Source organism: Ovis aries, chromosome 2 (genome assembly GCF_016772045.2).
Source record: "Ovis aries strain OAR_USU_Benz2616 breed Rambouillet chromosome 2, ARS-UI_Ramb_v3.0, whole genome shotgun sequence".
In the NCBI taxonomy this organism is placed as follows: domain Eukaryota; kingdom Metazoa; phylum Chordata; class Mammalia; order Artiodactyla; family Bovidae; genus Ovis; species Ovis aries.
The window spans coordinates 87,047,101-87,062,270 of NC_056055.1; the positions used below are offsets into that span (position 1 = coordinate 87,047,101).

Sequence of the window (15,170 nt, forward strand, 5' to 3'; positions counted from 1 at the left end):
GTCCAGTCCTGGGTTTTGGGCAAACTTTGTACCCACTGCATGATTGGCACTTGAGGTTTCAATACTAGGGTATGATCTACAGTCAGTTGTTCTGTGTCAATCAAAGCCCAATAACAAGCCAATAACTGTTTTTCAAAGGTAGTGTAATTGCTCCCAGCCTTTGGAAATTTACTACTCTGGAAGCTCAAAGGCATTCTTTGCCTTGCTGTTTTTGCCACAAGCTCCAATTAGCATACAAATCACTTATAAACACAAATCACTTATACACACATAGAATGTGTGTATAAACACATTCTATGTCACTGGGTTGTACTGGCATAGGTCTAAAGCATGCTATATTACACATTTAATAGCATCAGAAGCCTGTTGTTGCTCATAAGCCTATTGAAAGTCATATTTCTTCCTAGTTATTTTATAAAGTGGACTCAATATCTGGCCCAAAGGTGGAGTATGCTATTGTCAGAAACCAAAGAGCCCTAATGAATTCCTGAGTCTTCCTTTTTCCTGGAGAGTTTTATATTCATATCTTTTGTTTGCTGCTGCTGCTGCTGCTGCTAAGTCACTTCAGTCGTGTCCAACTCTGTGCGACCCCATAGATAGCAGCCCACCAGGCTACGCCATCCCTGGAATTCTCCAGGCAAGAACACTGGAGTGGGTTGCCATTTCCTTCTCCAATGCATGAAAGTGAAAAGTGAAAGTGAATTTGCTCAGTCATGTCCAACTCTACGTGACCCCCTGGACTGCAGCCTGCCAGCCTTCTCCATCCATGGGATTTTCCAGACAAGAGTACTGGAGTGGGGTGCCATCTTTTGTTTAGTCTTAGGTAAAACTTTTCTATGTCCTTTAGCCCATTGTATTCCAAAAAAGCTGGGCAAGTCTCTGAATTTTAGGATTAATCTTTCATCCTTTGTTTTTTAAGATATTAACACATGTTGGCTTAGGGTTTTTAGCACTTTTTCTTTAGTTGGTCTTGTATCATAATATCATTGATATAATGAGATATTTGTATGTCATCAGATATTGTTAGGTGATCTAAATGCTCAGTTACAAGTTGGTGACAAACAATAGGGCTGTGCACATAACCTTGTGGCAAGCAAATAAAGGTATATTGTTACCCTTGTCATGAGAAAGCAAATTGATGCCATAATTGTTCTTTTGTGAGTATATTAAAAAAAACATTGGCCAGGTCATTTACTGCATACCATTACCCCAGATTGCTCTGTATGCATTCTATTTAAGTTATAATATCAAGGACTGCAGCGGTCAGAGGTGGAGTTACTTTGTTTAGTTCCTGGTAATCTACATTCTCCAAGAGCCATGGCTTTTCTTTACTGGCCATGCAGGGTTATTCCATTCAGTAGACACCAGTTCAGCTCAGTTCAGTTGCTCCTTGCAACCCCATGGACTGCAACACACCAGGCCTCCCTGTCCATCACTAACTCCTGTTTACTCAAACTGATCTCCATTGAGTCAGAGATGCCATCTAATCATCTCATCCTCTGTCATCCCCTTCTCATCCTGCCTTCATTCTTTTCCAGCATCAGAGTCTTTTCAAATGAGTCAGTTCTTCGCATCAGGTAGTCAAAGTATTGGAGTTTCAGCTTCAACATCAGTCCCTCCAATGAATATTCAGTACTGGTCTCCTTTAGGATGGACTGGTTGGATCTCCTTGCAGTCCAAGGGACTCTCGAGAGTCTTCTCCAACACCACAATTCAAAAGCACCAATTCTTCGGCACTCAGCTTTCTTTATAGTCCAACTCTCACATCCATATATGACTACTGGAAAAACCATGGCCTTGACTAGATGGACCTTTGTTGGCAAAGTATTGTCTCTGCTTTTTAGTATGCTGTCTAGGTTGGTCATAACTTTCCTTCCAAGGAGTAAGCGTCTTTTAATTTCATGGCTGAAATCACCATTGCAGTGATTTTGAAGCCCCCCAAAATAAGTCAGCCACTGTTTCAACTGTTTCCCCAACTATTTGCCATAAAGTGATGGAACTGGATGCCATGATCTTCGTATTCTGAATGTTGAGTTTGAAGCCAACTTTTTCACTCTCTTCTTTCACTTTCACCAAGAGGCCCTTTAGTTCTTCACTTTCTGCCATAAGGGTGGTGTCCTCTGCATATCTAAGGTTATTGATATTTCTCCCGGCAATCTTGACTCCAGCTTGTGCTTCATCCAGCCTGGCATTTCGCATGATGTACTCTGCATATAGGTTAAATAAGTAGGGTGACAATATACAGCCTTGACGTACTCCCTTTCCTATTTGGAACCAGTCTGTTGTTCCATGTCCAGTTCTAACTGTTGCTTCCTGGCCTGCATACAGATTTCTCAAGAGGCAGGTCAGGTGATCTGGTATTCCCATCTCTTTCAGAATTTTCCACAGTTTGTTGTGATCTACACAGTCAAAGGCTTTGGCATAGTCAGTAAAGCAGAAATAGATGTTTTTCTGGGACTCTCCTGCTTTTTCCATGATCCAGTGGATGTTGGCAATTTGATCTCTGGTTTCTCTGCCTTTGTAAAATGAGTTTGAACGTCTGGAAGTTCACGGTTCATGTATTGTTGAAGCCTGGCTTGGAGGATTTTGAGCATACTTTACTAGCATGTGAGATGAGTGCAAATGTGTGGTAGTTTGAGCATTCTCTGGCATTGCCTTTATTTTGGATTGGAATGAAACGGACCCTTTCCTGTGGCCACTGCTGAGTTTTCCAAGTTTGCTGGCATATTAAGTGTAGCACTTGCACAGCATCATGTTTTAGGATTTGAAACAGCTCAACTGGAATTCCATCACCTCCACTAGTTTTGTTCGTAGTGATGCTTCCTAAGGCCCACTTGACTTCATGTTCCAGGATTTCTGGTCTAGGTGAGTGATCACACCATCATGATTATCTGGGTCATGAAGATCTCTTTTATATAGTTCTGCTGTGTATTCTTGCCACCTCTTCTTAATATCTTCTGCTTCTGTTAGGTCCATACCATTTCTGTCCTTTATTGAGCTCATCTTTGCATGAAATGATCCCTTGGTATCTCTAAATTTTTTGAAGCGATCTCTAGTTTTTCCCATTCTGTTCTTTTCCTCTATTTCTTTGCATTGATCGCTGAGGAATGCTTTCCTATCTCTCCTTGCTATTCTTTGGAACTCTGTATTCAAATGGGTATATCTCTCCTTTTCTCATTTGCTTTTTGCTTCTCTTCTTTTCACAGATATTTGGAAGGCCTCCTCAGACAACCATTTTGCTTTTTTGCATTTCGTTTTCTTGGGGATGGTCTTGATCCCTGTCTCATGTACAATGTCACAAACCTCTGTCCATAGGTCATCAGGCATTCTGTCTATTAGATCTAGTCCCCTAAATCTATTTCTCACTTCCATTGTGTAATCGTAAAGGATTTGATTTAGGTCATACCTGAATGGGCTAGTGGTTTTCCCTACTTTCTTCAATTTAAGTCTGAATTTGGAAATAAGGAGTGCATGATCTGAGCCACAGTCAGCTCCTGGTCTTGTTTTTGTTGACTGTATAGAGCTTCTCCATCTTTGACTGCAGAGAATATAATCAATCTTATTTCGGTGTTGACCATCTGGTGATGTCCATGTGTAGAGTCCTGCCAACCAAGTTGTCAATCATAATTATATCTTCTGAAATAGGAATGATCATTACTGAATAAATTCTTTGAGGTAATTGCCCTATTTTTAAATCAAATTTTAGTTCGTATAGTTTCTATCTGTTTACCTCCAAGGCCAGTTCCTATCATTTTCTGTTCTTTAAAATCCTTTGAATTCCATATTAATGAGGCCTTTACTCCAGTATCAGTTAATACCCTCAGTCATTTGTGAGCTCTTTAAAAAAAAATCATTACTTTAACATGAGGCCACATATCTTTTCTACCCCAACAGTTTACCAGAGCTTGGCCACAAGTCATTGTTTAATTTTATTTTTCCCCCAATCCTTCCAAGGATAAATTGGATTAGGGGAAAAATCTGAGTACTTAGATTCATCTTCACCACCTTCATCCTAAATGTATTATTTCCTTTTGGTCCCCTTTGTCCTTCCTCCTGTTCCTTATCCATAACAGTGTCCTGGGAAACCTTTCTTAAATCTAATCCCTCCCTACAGTACATTTCCCATAATTTTGTAATAGTTACTCCATCATTTTTCTCTCTAGGACCTCCCTCTTTAAGGAAATCCCATCTCCTTTTTAGATACCCTGTTATTGCTTTTATTCAGTTATCTATCCTCTGTCTTTTGGAAATTCAGCTCTCCTAAGTCACCTAGCTGCTGAACTTTATTAATTACTTCCTTAATGGGAGTGTCCATCTCATTTAACGAAAGGGTTAAAATGATAAGCTTGTAGCTGGGAGTGGCTGTTTTAAAGATCTTTCTTGTTTGTACTGTTAAAGGCATTTGTGACATCTCATCTTCATGCTCCACATTTCATAGCCTCCTCCTTTAGTCTCTGAACACAGTCCTTTAAAGAATACCAAGAACATTCACTCCCAGGTCATGTAGATTCTAAAGGTTATATCTTAACGCAGCCTTCAGCCACCACTTCTAGTAGATTTGAGTCTCTGGACTTTGACTTTTATTTCTAAAAGCTTGTTGCACAAAAGAATCATTGTGGATGTACCAGATTTATTTGTGTTATCCTCATCTATGAGAATTCCAGCTACCTCAGTGTCATATATGCACAGTACTCAAGAAATAAGGGCGATCCAGACCTCTCAGTAAATGGGCCCAAAATGTCATTAATTTTGTGTAATCCTCAAGGGTACCCTTCCTTATGGTATTCCCCCAGGCATGCGTTTCCTTTTTCCAATGCCATGCTGGCTGAGCATATGTGTTTCTATTCCCTCTTGACTTGCACAGAGCTAGGTTGTGCATCTAGTCTGCATTATCATCTGCTTCTGTGTTTGAACTGTCGTTCCACATATCCCCATCCCAAGCGTTGGGGACCAAGTCTACCCCTGCTTTAGCTTTTGTCAGATGAACTTTCTTTTTGTTAACTTTGCCGTGCCACATTGCTGCCGATAATTTAGCTTGTGCAACCTCCACAGAAGCTTTTTTGGCTACCGACTGGAAAGTAGAGACTTGGTCAGCTAAAATATAATTTTGACATTGTAACATGGACAATCATCCTTGCACATCACATATGTCTTTCTCTAATTCTGGCTTCCCTTCTGCTATTGCCGTATGCACCTTACGGTAGACAAAGAGGAGGATCTAGCCTCTCTGACCCTGCACGGTATACATTCTTATTCTTTGTCATTTGGCATGAGCTGCAAACATTTACTAGCATCAAAAGCTTTGGCCCACTTTAATTTGGGATCCTAATTTTCACACAATCCAGTGGATATGCTCCATTCAGTAGTTAATGAGCAGTAAGGCAAATCTTCATATCTGGGAATAAAAACGTAATTAGTCTTAACCTCTTTCTTTTTAAAGAGTGACATTTTGTTTCCTGAACCCTGCTCAGTGTGCCAATTTATGTTTTGCTGTAAGTTTTACTTTGGCTTTAGGTTCAAAAAATTTACTAACGAAAGAAACCACTTGTCACACACAACAGTTTCAATATTTAATAGGATTATTTGACTTATTTTCAATATGCAGTCATTAAAAGAAGAGAAATAGAAACAGTGGAAAAAAGTAACAGCACATGCATCACCAAATTGGGCTGACCAACATCCATATGTAAACAGTGCTGGGAAGTCCCTCGTTAACAGCAATCTGGAGTCCTAACTGGAAAAAGGTCCTGGGTAGTGCATCCGCTCCATGGGTGAAATTTCAAATTGCAGTTTTGGGGACTCCCACTTATAATCCCAGGCCACAAACTGATACTATCATTATTAGTTTGTGTGCTGAAATGCAGCTCTGTTTGTTGTTTTTTTGTTTTTTTTTTTTTAACTTTTACAATGCTGTTTGTTTCACCTTGTGAGTCATAGGATTTCATTAGATCTTAAGGGGTTAGCCAGACCTCCAGGGGCTCAAGAATTCCAAGACCCATTCTCTTTTTTATCTAAAATGCCATCTTACTTGCTGTGCTTGCAGGCAGGCAGGGTATCTGGGCAGTGTCCAGGTCAGAAGCAGGTAAGAGGCCTGCTCTCCTGCTTCTGAAAGCTGAACAAGACTTCCTCCATTTTAATTTCCCTACCAGGCACATGAAAACTATCAAGCAACTTTAGCGCAGAGTCTGAAACAGCTTCCTTCTCTAGAAAAGCCAGATTTCAACCAGACAGTGTTTTCTAAATATCTTATCCAGAGAGCCACCAGGGAGGAATGACTCCAGGTTTGGCATTCATGTGTTCTTACCTCACATGAAAGAAGAGTTCACATGTGAATACTGTGTGTGAGTTTTTTTTTCAGTTGTAGTAACTGGCTGGTGTCATGATTTGTAACCACTCATTTTGCTTATTTTAATTACTTCATGCATGCTATGCTAGCATTTGTGACACTGGTTTTCATCTCAGATTGAATTTTAATAAAATAAAGGAAAATGCATTGTACAATGCACGTGTGCCACATAAGTAATTGCTGTATCAGTCAAATATGCTCTCAACAGAACCATCTTCCAACCACACAGAGCAAACAAAAATGGAGTTAGGAGGTGCACAAAAGCTTTTTACAAATCTGAGGAACGAACTTACTGGATGAGCAAGAGACTGTATATTTCAAGGACAAAGTGTCTTTTCTCTCTCACTAGGTAATTAAGCTTGGAAAAGGAATATCCTATATGGCTGTGATTAGAGTTTGGTTTTATTAACCCTAAAACACAGGCTTTGGAGCTCAGTAAATACTTTAGAAAGGACAGATTTGAGGGTAATCAATGGGTTTCTCTTTCACATTCTGTGCTGCATTTTATAGGAACCTCAAACTCCTGGCAGATCATATCACCAGGTCAGTGTCATGTGGCAGGTGACTGAAAGGTTTTGCTGTGGGAAAGTAGAAGTTTTAAGAAAGATGAAACTTATAGAGTGCAGTGTCTCAACTAAGCTCAGCAGAAAAAGAAAAAAGCATTGTTACCTTCTCAGTGTACCTTTTAGATCTGATATGTGTGTATAAATGATAATAATAATATTAGATCAATAATAATGGTATCAAATGGTTATATAGTATATTATTTGGAGCTTATGAGTTTTTAAAAATGTGCATATATGTTTATTTTTATTGTGATACAGCATACATAACATAAAATATACTGTCTTACTCATTTTTAAGTGTATAGTTCAATGGCACTAAGTACATTCACATTGTTATGTGGGGCTATCACTACCATCTAATTCCAGAATTATTTTCATCTTCTCAAATTGAAACTCTGTTAAACAATAACTCCCCATTTTCTCCCTACCTTCAGTCCCTAGGAATGACCATTTGACTTTCTGTCTCTATTAATTTGACTACTCTACGTACCTCCTGTAAGTGAATTCCTGTAACAGTCATACTTTCATATCTAGCTTATTTCATTTAGCATAATTTCCTCATTTATCCATGGCATAGCATGTTTCAGAATTTCCTGCCTTTTAAAAAAGTATTATTATTTTTTTGGATATATTTGCTTTACATTGTTGTATTAGTTTTCTCTGTACAAAAAAGTGAATTAGCTGTGTGTATACCTATATTCTCTCCCTCTTGGACCTCCACCCCTCTAGGTCACCTCAGAGCACTGAACTGCAAGCTCCCTGCACTAATCAGCAGGATCCCACTAGCTATCTGTTTTACACACGGAAGCACACATATGTCAATTCCAGTCTCCGAATTCATTCCACCACCTTCACTCCGTGTCTACCCATCTGTTCTCTATGCCTGTGTCTCTATTGCTGCCCTGAAAAAGGGTTCATCTGTACCATTTTTCTAAATCCACATATATGCATTAATATATGATATTTCATTTTCTCTTTCTGACTTCCTTCACTTGGTATAACAGATTATAGGTCCATCCACATCATTACAAATGACCCAATATTGTTCCTCTTTATGTATGAGTAATATTCCATTGCATATATGTAGCACTCTTTATCCATTCACCTGTTGATGGACATTTAGGTTGCTTCCATGTCCTGGTTATTGTAAATAATGCTGCAGTGAATATCGAAGTGCATGGTGTCTTTTTGAATTATGGTTTTCTCAGGGTATGTGTCCACTATTGGTATGGCTGGGTCATATTGTAAGGCTGAATAATATTCCATTTTATGAATACAGCACGTTTTGTTTATCCATTCATCTGCCCATGGACATTTGGGTTGTTCCTGCCTTGTGTGCTTTTTATCTACTAAATATTCTAATCATCACGATATCTCAGGAATATGTATAGCTTTATTCTTCCCAACCTATGATAAGAAAATTGAAGCATAAGTAAATCACAGCTGGGAGGCTCTGGAGCCAATATTCCACTGTAGGCTAAGTAGGTCTTTGTTGTTGTTTAGTCGCCAAGTCATGTCCAGTTCTTTTGTGACCCCATGGACTATTGCTTGCCAGACTCCTCTGTCCATGTGATTTCCCAGGCAAGAATACTGGAGTAGGTTGCTATTTCCTTCTCCAGGGGACCTTCCCAACTCAGGGATCAAACCATGTGTCCTACATTGTGAGGTGCATTCTTTACCACTCAGCCACCAGGGAAGCCCAAGTTGGTCTAGGTCTCTGCTTTTAACCATTATCTATCCCACTACTTATTTCAAATGATTCAGGAATGTAAATACAATATGTACCAGTTAGACATTCCTTGCTATAATACTCTAAGGCCAAGTTTGTGACTTCATTTGTACAGGTTGTAAAAGTTCCAAGGAGTAGTCAGTTTGAAAAATTAGTCCCATAGCAACATGTTTGTAAAGAATCCCATTACTTCAAAATAAATAGTTTTCTATTCTAGAGGTGATACAATGTTCTTTTCCTTTTCAGGGACTCCTCCTAATTGGGTGATATAGCCTGGTGGGCTGCCGTCTATGGGGTCGCACAGAGTCGGACACAACTGAAGCGACTTAGCAGCAGCAGCAGCCTTGAGTATAACTAGATAGGGGGTGAGGAAGTCTTTAAAAATAAAAATAATAAGAGCTAGCATTTATTCAGCATACTCTGGGCTGGTCACTTTACTTGCATCATCTCAGGTTCTCACAATGCTTTGTAAAAGGTTGCCCTCCTGTTGCCTTTGTATTCCATGCTTTTTCTGCTTATGCTGTCTTCTCGGAGGGAAAAAAGTGAATGTGAAACCATCATTTGCCTATCACACACATTTTCTTTACAAATTGCTTTTTCCAAATATAGTTCTGAAATTTTAATATTTGTTATGTGTATGCCTTTGACATGAAATGATACCCCCTTTAATATATGGATATCACCTGGTTTATTCAGTAAAGTAACTTGGCCACAGTTTCCACTAGCTATTTGCAGAACTCTTGATATGGACTGAGATATGTCCTCTCCAAATTCAAATGTTGAAACCCTCATGTTCAATGTGATGCTACTTGAAGACAGAGCCTTTAGGAGAGAATTAGTTTAGATGAGGTTGTAAGGGTGGGGGCCTCATGATGTGATTAATGCACTACTAACAAGAGACACCAGGGAGCTCACTCTCCCTCTCTTACTCACAGAAAGTGGAGGTCATATGACCACATGGTAAACAGGCAGCCATCTGCAATCTAAGGGGAAAGTCTTCACTGGGAGCCAATCATGCTGGCATCCTGGTCTTGGACTTTGATTCCAGAATTGTGAAAAAATGGATTTCTGTTAAGACACCTAGTCTTATAATTTGTTATGGCAGCATGAACAGACTAATACAACTGTGAACATACATAAAGACATGTTCTCAATTTATAATAACAATAATCAGTAATATTTATTGGTGATTTACTCTGAAATTTGCCCTTAGTTTATATAATTAGTCTTTTTACAGTATGTGTGTGTGTGTTTGCACGCGTGCACGTGCATGTGCACAGGGACACACGTGGATGTTGTGGCATGGTTATATTATCCCCATTTTATAGAAAGGAAAATTGAAATGTAGAGAGGTGGGAAATTACTTATGCACAAACACATAATTAGTTAAAAAACAGAATCCATATCCAAACCCAAGCAGTGTCTAACTCCGAAATCTGTTCTATTAACTATTATAAGACTGGCACCAGTTTTCTCTTTGACTCTCCTAAGAAATGTGAAGCACTACATGGACACCTACACATACAGCTTTCCTTAGAGTAAATGCAGATTTCACTAGGAAGTCTGTCAATAACAAGCAAATCTGTCTGTCTAGTCCTTGTATTACTAAAGTTAATTCATACAGTTATTCTCATTGACAAATCTAAAAACCAAGAATGATGCTGCTTCATTTAAAAAAAAGTCCATTGTATAAAACATTAAATTTTGGAAAGCTGTGATGGTATGCACATGTCCGTTTTCTAAAAGCAGAAACATCTCTTGAGTGCGGCTTCTCTCTTTACAGAGAAGCAAAGAGAGGCCTCATGAAACTTTTGACTTCAGTGCAGTTTACCTTCCTCTGACCCAAACTGCTATGTCTGGCCGCCTTTTCCCATTCACTCCCATTAATGCAGGCCCTTGTCTTTTTCAGTCACAGCCTGGGGTCCTTGCACTCAAATATTCCTCCGCCTAAACATATGTACTCAAATATTCCTCCGCCTAAACATATGTACTCAAATATTCCTCCGCCTAAACATATGTACTCAAATATTCCTCCGCCTAAACATATGTATATTATTAAATTGAAAAGAATCTGAGAAGCTGAGCTCCGCTTCGTCCTCAACAAGGCCATCATGTACAGACACTCTAGACCACCCGCGGTTTAGGACACACGTTTCCAGGGTCGCTGAGGACTCATACTGATCATGCTCTCGTTCCTCACAGAGCTCCAGGACCGCACGCTCTGAGGAGGACCGCGATGGCCTATGGGACGCCTGGGGCCCGTGGAGCGAGTGCTCACGCACCTGCGGCGGAGGGGCCTCCTACTCGCTGAGACGCTGCCTCAGCAGCAAGTAAGTCCTGAACGCACAGGCTTCCCTTACAAGACGCCAAGGGAGCAGGCTGGAGCCGTACTTTGCGGGGAAAGCGTAGCATTTTGTTGCGCGCAAGTCCGGAGTGAAGGAATGAAAGGCAGGCCCAAAGAATTGAATATGACCATCTCCTGCTAGGTATTTAGATGCCCTTATGTGATAAGCTATGTAGAATTTATCTCATTTACCAAGCAAATTTTCTTATGTTTTCATGTTAGAACTGGAAGGAAAATATATTAGAAATGAATTCTCATAAATGGAGGTAGTATCTATAGCTCCATAATTTATTATACTTTTGGTACCGTCTTAACAACTGTGGTGACTAAAAACAAAAATATTAGTGTGAATAGCCTATTATGTTATTCTAATGTTACCAGTAGTTTGAAAATGAAGGTTATATGATTTTTTAGATGTTTTAATGATCAGAAGTTCCCCAGAGTCATTCAGTTTCCTGAATGATGAGTTGTGCATGTAAGAAAATTTGAAAGAATAGAAACTGCTGTGGAGGTTGGGATGTGAATAGTGGGAGCGATGATGAAAGGGGAAGTAAGAGTGGCTCACAGTTCCTAAGCTGAACGGAAAAGGCTTGAAAGGACTGGAAAGTCTTTACTTAGAATAATGATAAGTCAAAACTTCTTGAGCTGTGTGGTCTATGATTAGATTTTTCTCCAAACTATAAAATACAAAGTACTATGGTAATATTTTTAATAAAAGATTTTATTTGTCAGTGAAAAGTATTATATATGGCAAGGAAGAGGTTTGATCAAAATTATTCTATATTATAATATGTGAAACAGAGGAAGGGCAAACTATGCATCTGCTGATTTTTCTAGACTTTTCATAAGCGACAGAAAGTGATGAGATGTAGTTTCAGGAAAACATAAATTTATTCTAATTAGAGTGAGAATTTTTTTGAAATCAGGGTCCAAGTCTTACTTTTTTCCATATCCTCCAGGTCTGTACAGAATTTGAGAGATAGTGAAAGCTCGATAGATGTTTCCTCACTGGATCCATTGATAACTAGAGATCATTTTGGTTCCACAGAGCCCCCCCAGTGTAAATAACATACTCTGGGAAACATGACTAAAAGCCATATCTTGAAAGTTACCAGATCAGTTCTAGTATTTAGCCATTCTAGTATTTGGGTCTACCCTGAAGATGAGCCTGTTGGTTACAACAACTAGTAAGTTTGTCTGTCTTCTTTTGGAGGCCAGCTTCATATCAAACCAGATCTGTGAGCTAAATAGAAAGAATAGATCTTTCATCCTTATGAATTCACCTATTCTCTTAATCTTGAATATCAAAACTTTGTAAATCCTTACTACATGTTGCTTCATGGTGGACTGTGAGACATAACTGAAAATAAATGTACACAGTAAAGCCAAAAGGTACAAATTTGGAATATTCCTATTATATAGTTTGCCCAAATTAGCATGCTGAAATATTCTGTAGGGATGAGCCAAAACATGTGTTTCACAAAGCTGGTATGAAATGTATGGGAAATTTCATATTGGCTCAGTATTGTAAATGTTACATTGTAAGCATCTCGTACTGAGGGAGAGACTGAGAAACAGCTTCAGGAATGAATTAGAACCACAAGCAAAAGTCTGTCATTTGGCAAATCATCAAACATGGGTGTCCTGTGAAATTCAAAACTACCATGTTTGTCACCTAGTATATTAAAACCCCAGTCATTAAGATTTTATTAAGATACTTCATTGTAAAGCAGAAACTAGCACAACATTTTGCAAAGTACTCCAGTTTAAAAAAAAAAAAAAAAAAACTTCTTAAAGAGAAAGGATGTGACCACTTTTTTTTTTTTAAAGGTACTATGAAAAATATTGGTTGTTGTCTACTTATAATGAACTGAAAAAGCAGAATGAAAATTCTAAAATTTATAAACATATATATGTCCTATTTGACTTTCAAATATTTTAAAAAATGTGTTGAATAAACCCATACTGCAGTAGATGGGAAATAATAAAAAATAGGGAGAAGAGTGAACCACCTATTCTTTAGGAATTTTAAAAAGAAAAAAGATTTCAAACAAATGGCATTTCCAAATCTGGTAGGAATATAAAGAAATAGGGAAAAAATGGACTGCAGGGCTGAATCACCCCATGTGTTGTTTTTCTCAAGAGAATCAGAGTCAGTATCAGTTCAGTTCAGTTCAGGCGCTCAGTCGTGTCCGACTCTTTGCGACCCCATGAATCGCAGCACGCCAGGCCTCCCTGTCCATCACCAACTCCCGGAGTTCACTCAGACTCACATCCATCGAGTCAGTGATGCCATCCAGCCATCTCATCCTCTGTCATCCCCTTCTCCTCCTGCCCCCAATCCCTCCCAGCATCAGAGTCTTTTCCAATGAGTCAACTCTTCGCATGAGAGTCAGTATAGTTCAGTATAAAGTCACTTCACAACACAAGCCCTATTGAAGAATGGTGTCCTACCGTATGTGCACACAGATAAATAGCTCTGCACATTTTTTCTGAAGATGTACATTGGCCAAAGTAAATTACCTGGCCAAGTTCAAAGTCAGTGTGGGAGAGCAAAAATGTTACAAGGAAAGGCATTTGACGCCAGGTTGGTAAAGAATTGGGACCAATTTTGTAGTCTACCATAGATGGTCTTTTGTGGAAATTCATTTACATATTTTTTTAATTATGAAAGTATTATAACACATTTACAGGAGACTTTGAAAATACAGAACCAAGTTACATATAGTTCCACTATAACAGTTATTGTTTAAGTAGATAAATTAAGATTTTTAGTTGGTGTTTCAGTATCAAACTCTCAAAATTTAATAAAATGAATATATAGAAAAGTAGAAAGATACAGTAGACCTGAAAAGCACCATGAACCAATTCAACATAATTAAGATTTATACAGTTTCACACAACAGTAGAATACAAATTCTATTCAAGTTCCCATAGATTGTAAACTAGGAGACTCTGGAATATTTCCAGGGACATAAAACAAAGTGCAAAAATTTAATGGTCTAGAAATGAAATCATACAGAGTCTGTTCTCTTATCACTGTAGAATTATGTTAGAAATTAATATCAAGATATTTGAAAATAACCCACATATTTTCAAGTGGAATGTGACATTTACCAAGAGAGATCTTTGACTTAGGCATTGAAAGTCTCAGTAAAGTTATTTTAGTGATATACATTTAGTGTTAGTCTCTCAGTCACTCTTTGTGACCCCATGGACTGTAGCCCACCAGGCTCCTCTATCCATGGAATTCTCCAGGAAAGACTGCTGGAGTGGGTAACCATTCCTTTCCCCAGGGAATCGTCCTGGCCCATGGATCAAACCTGGGTCTCCTGTATTACAGGCAGATTCTTTACCATCTGAGCCACCAGGGAAGCCCATTCAATAAAATTCTGAATTCAATAAAAGACTGAAAGAGTGATTGTAGCAAAGAAAGCACTTAAATGAGAAATTAATATCAAATAAAAAATTAATATCAAAGATACTTTAAACAACTCATGTATTTGAAAATTAAATGTCTAATTTTACATGATGGGTATATCTAAGAATGTAGCAATTCATTTTTTATTTTTATTTTTATTTCTACTTTATTTTACTTTACAATACTGTATTGGTTTTGCCATACATTGACATGAATCCACCACGGGTGTACATGCGTTCCCAAACATGAACCCCGCTCCCACCTCCCTCCCCATAACATTTCTCTGGGTCATCCCCGTGCACCAGCCCCAAGCATGCTGTATCCTGCGTCGGACATAGACTGGCGATTCGATTCTTACATGATAGTATACATGTTACAGTGCCATTCTCCCAAATCATCCCACCCTCTCCCTCTCCCTCTGAGTCCAAAAGTCCGTTATACACATCTGTGTCTTTTTTTCTATCTTGCATACAGGGTCGTCATTGCCATCTTTCTAAATTCCATATATATGTGTTAGTATACTGTATTGGTGTTTTTCTTTCTGGCTTACTTCACTCTGTATAATCAGCTCCAGTTTCATCCATCTCATCAGAACTGATTCAAATGTATTCTTTTTAACGGCTGAGTAATACTCCATTGTGTATATGTACCACAGCTTTCTTATCCATTCATCTGCTGATGGACATCTAGGTTGTTTCCACGTCCTGGCTATCATAAACAGTGCTGCGATGAACGGCAATTCATTTTTAACGGTTAACGGACTT

General features: G+C 38.7%; 1 protein-coding gene across 4 annotated transcripts in view; it reads left to right on the forward strand.

The window, feature by feature from the left end:
- Nucleotides 1-15,170, forward strand: part of ADAMTSL1 (ADAMTS like 1) — a 1,118,714-nt gene that overhangs the window by 664,849 nt on the left and 438,695 nt on the right. For all 4 annotated transcript variants that reach the window (XM_042244881.1, XM_042244882.1, XM_004004390.5 and 1 more), the window contains one exon: nt 10,844-10,971. In XM_042244881.1, coding sequence (XP_042100815.1) covers nt 10,844-10,971 — 128 coding nt within the window. The remainder of the gene's footprint in view (nt 1-10,843; nt 10,972-15,170) is intronic.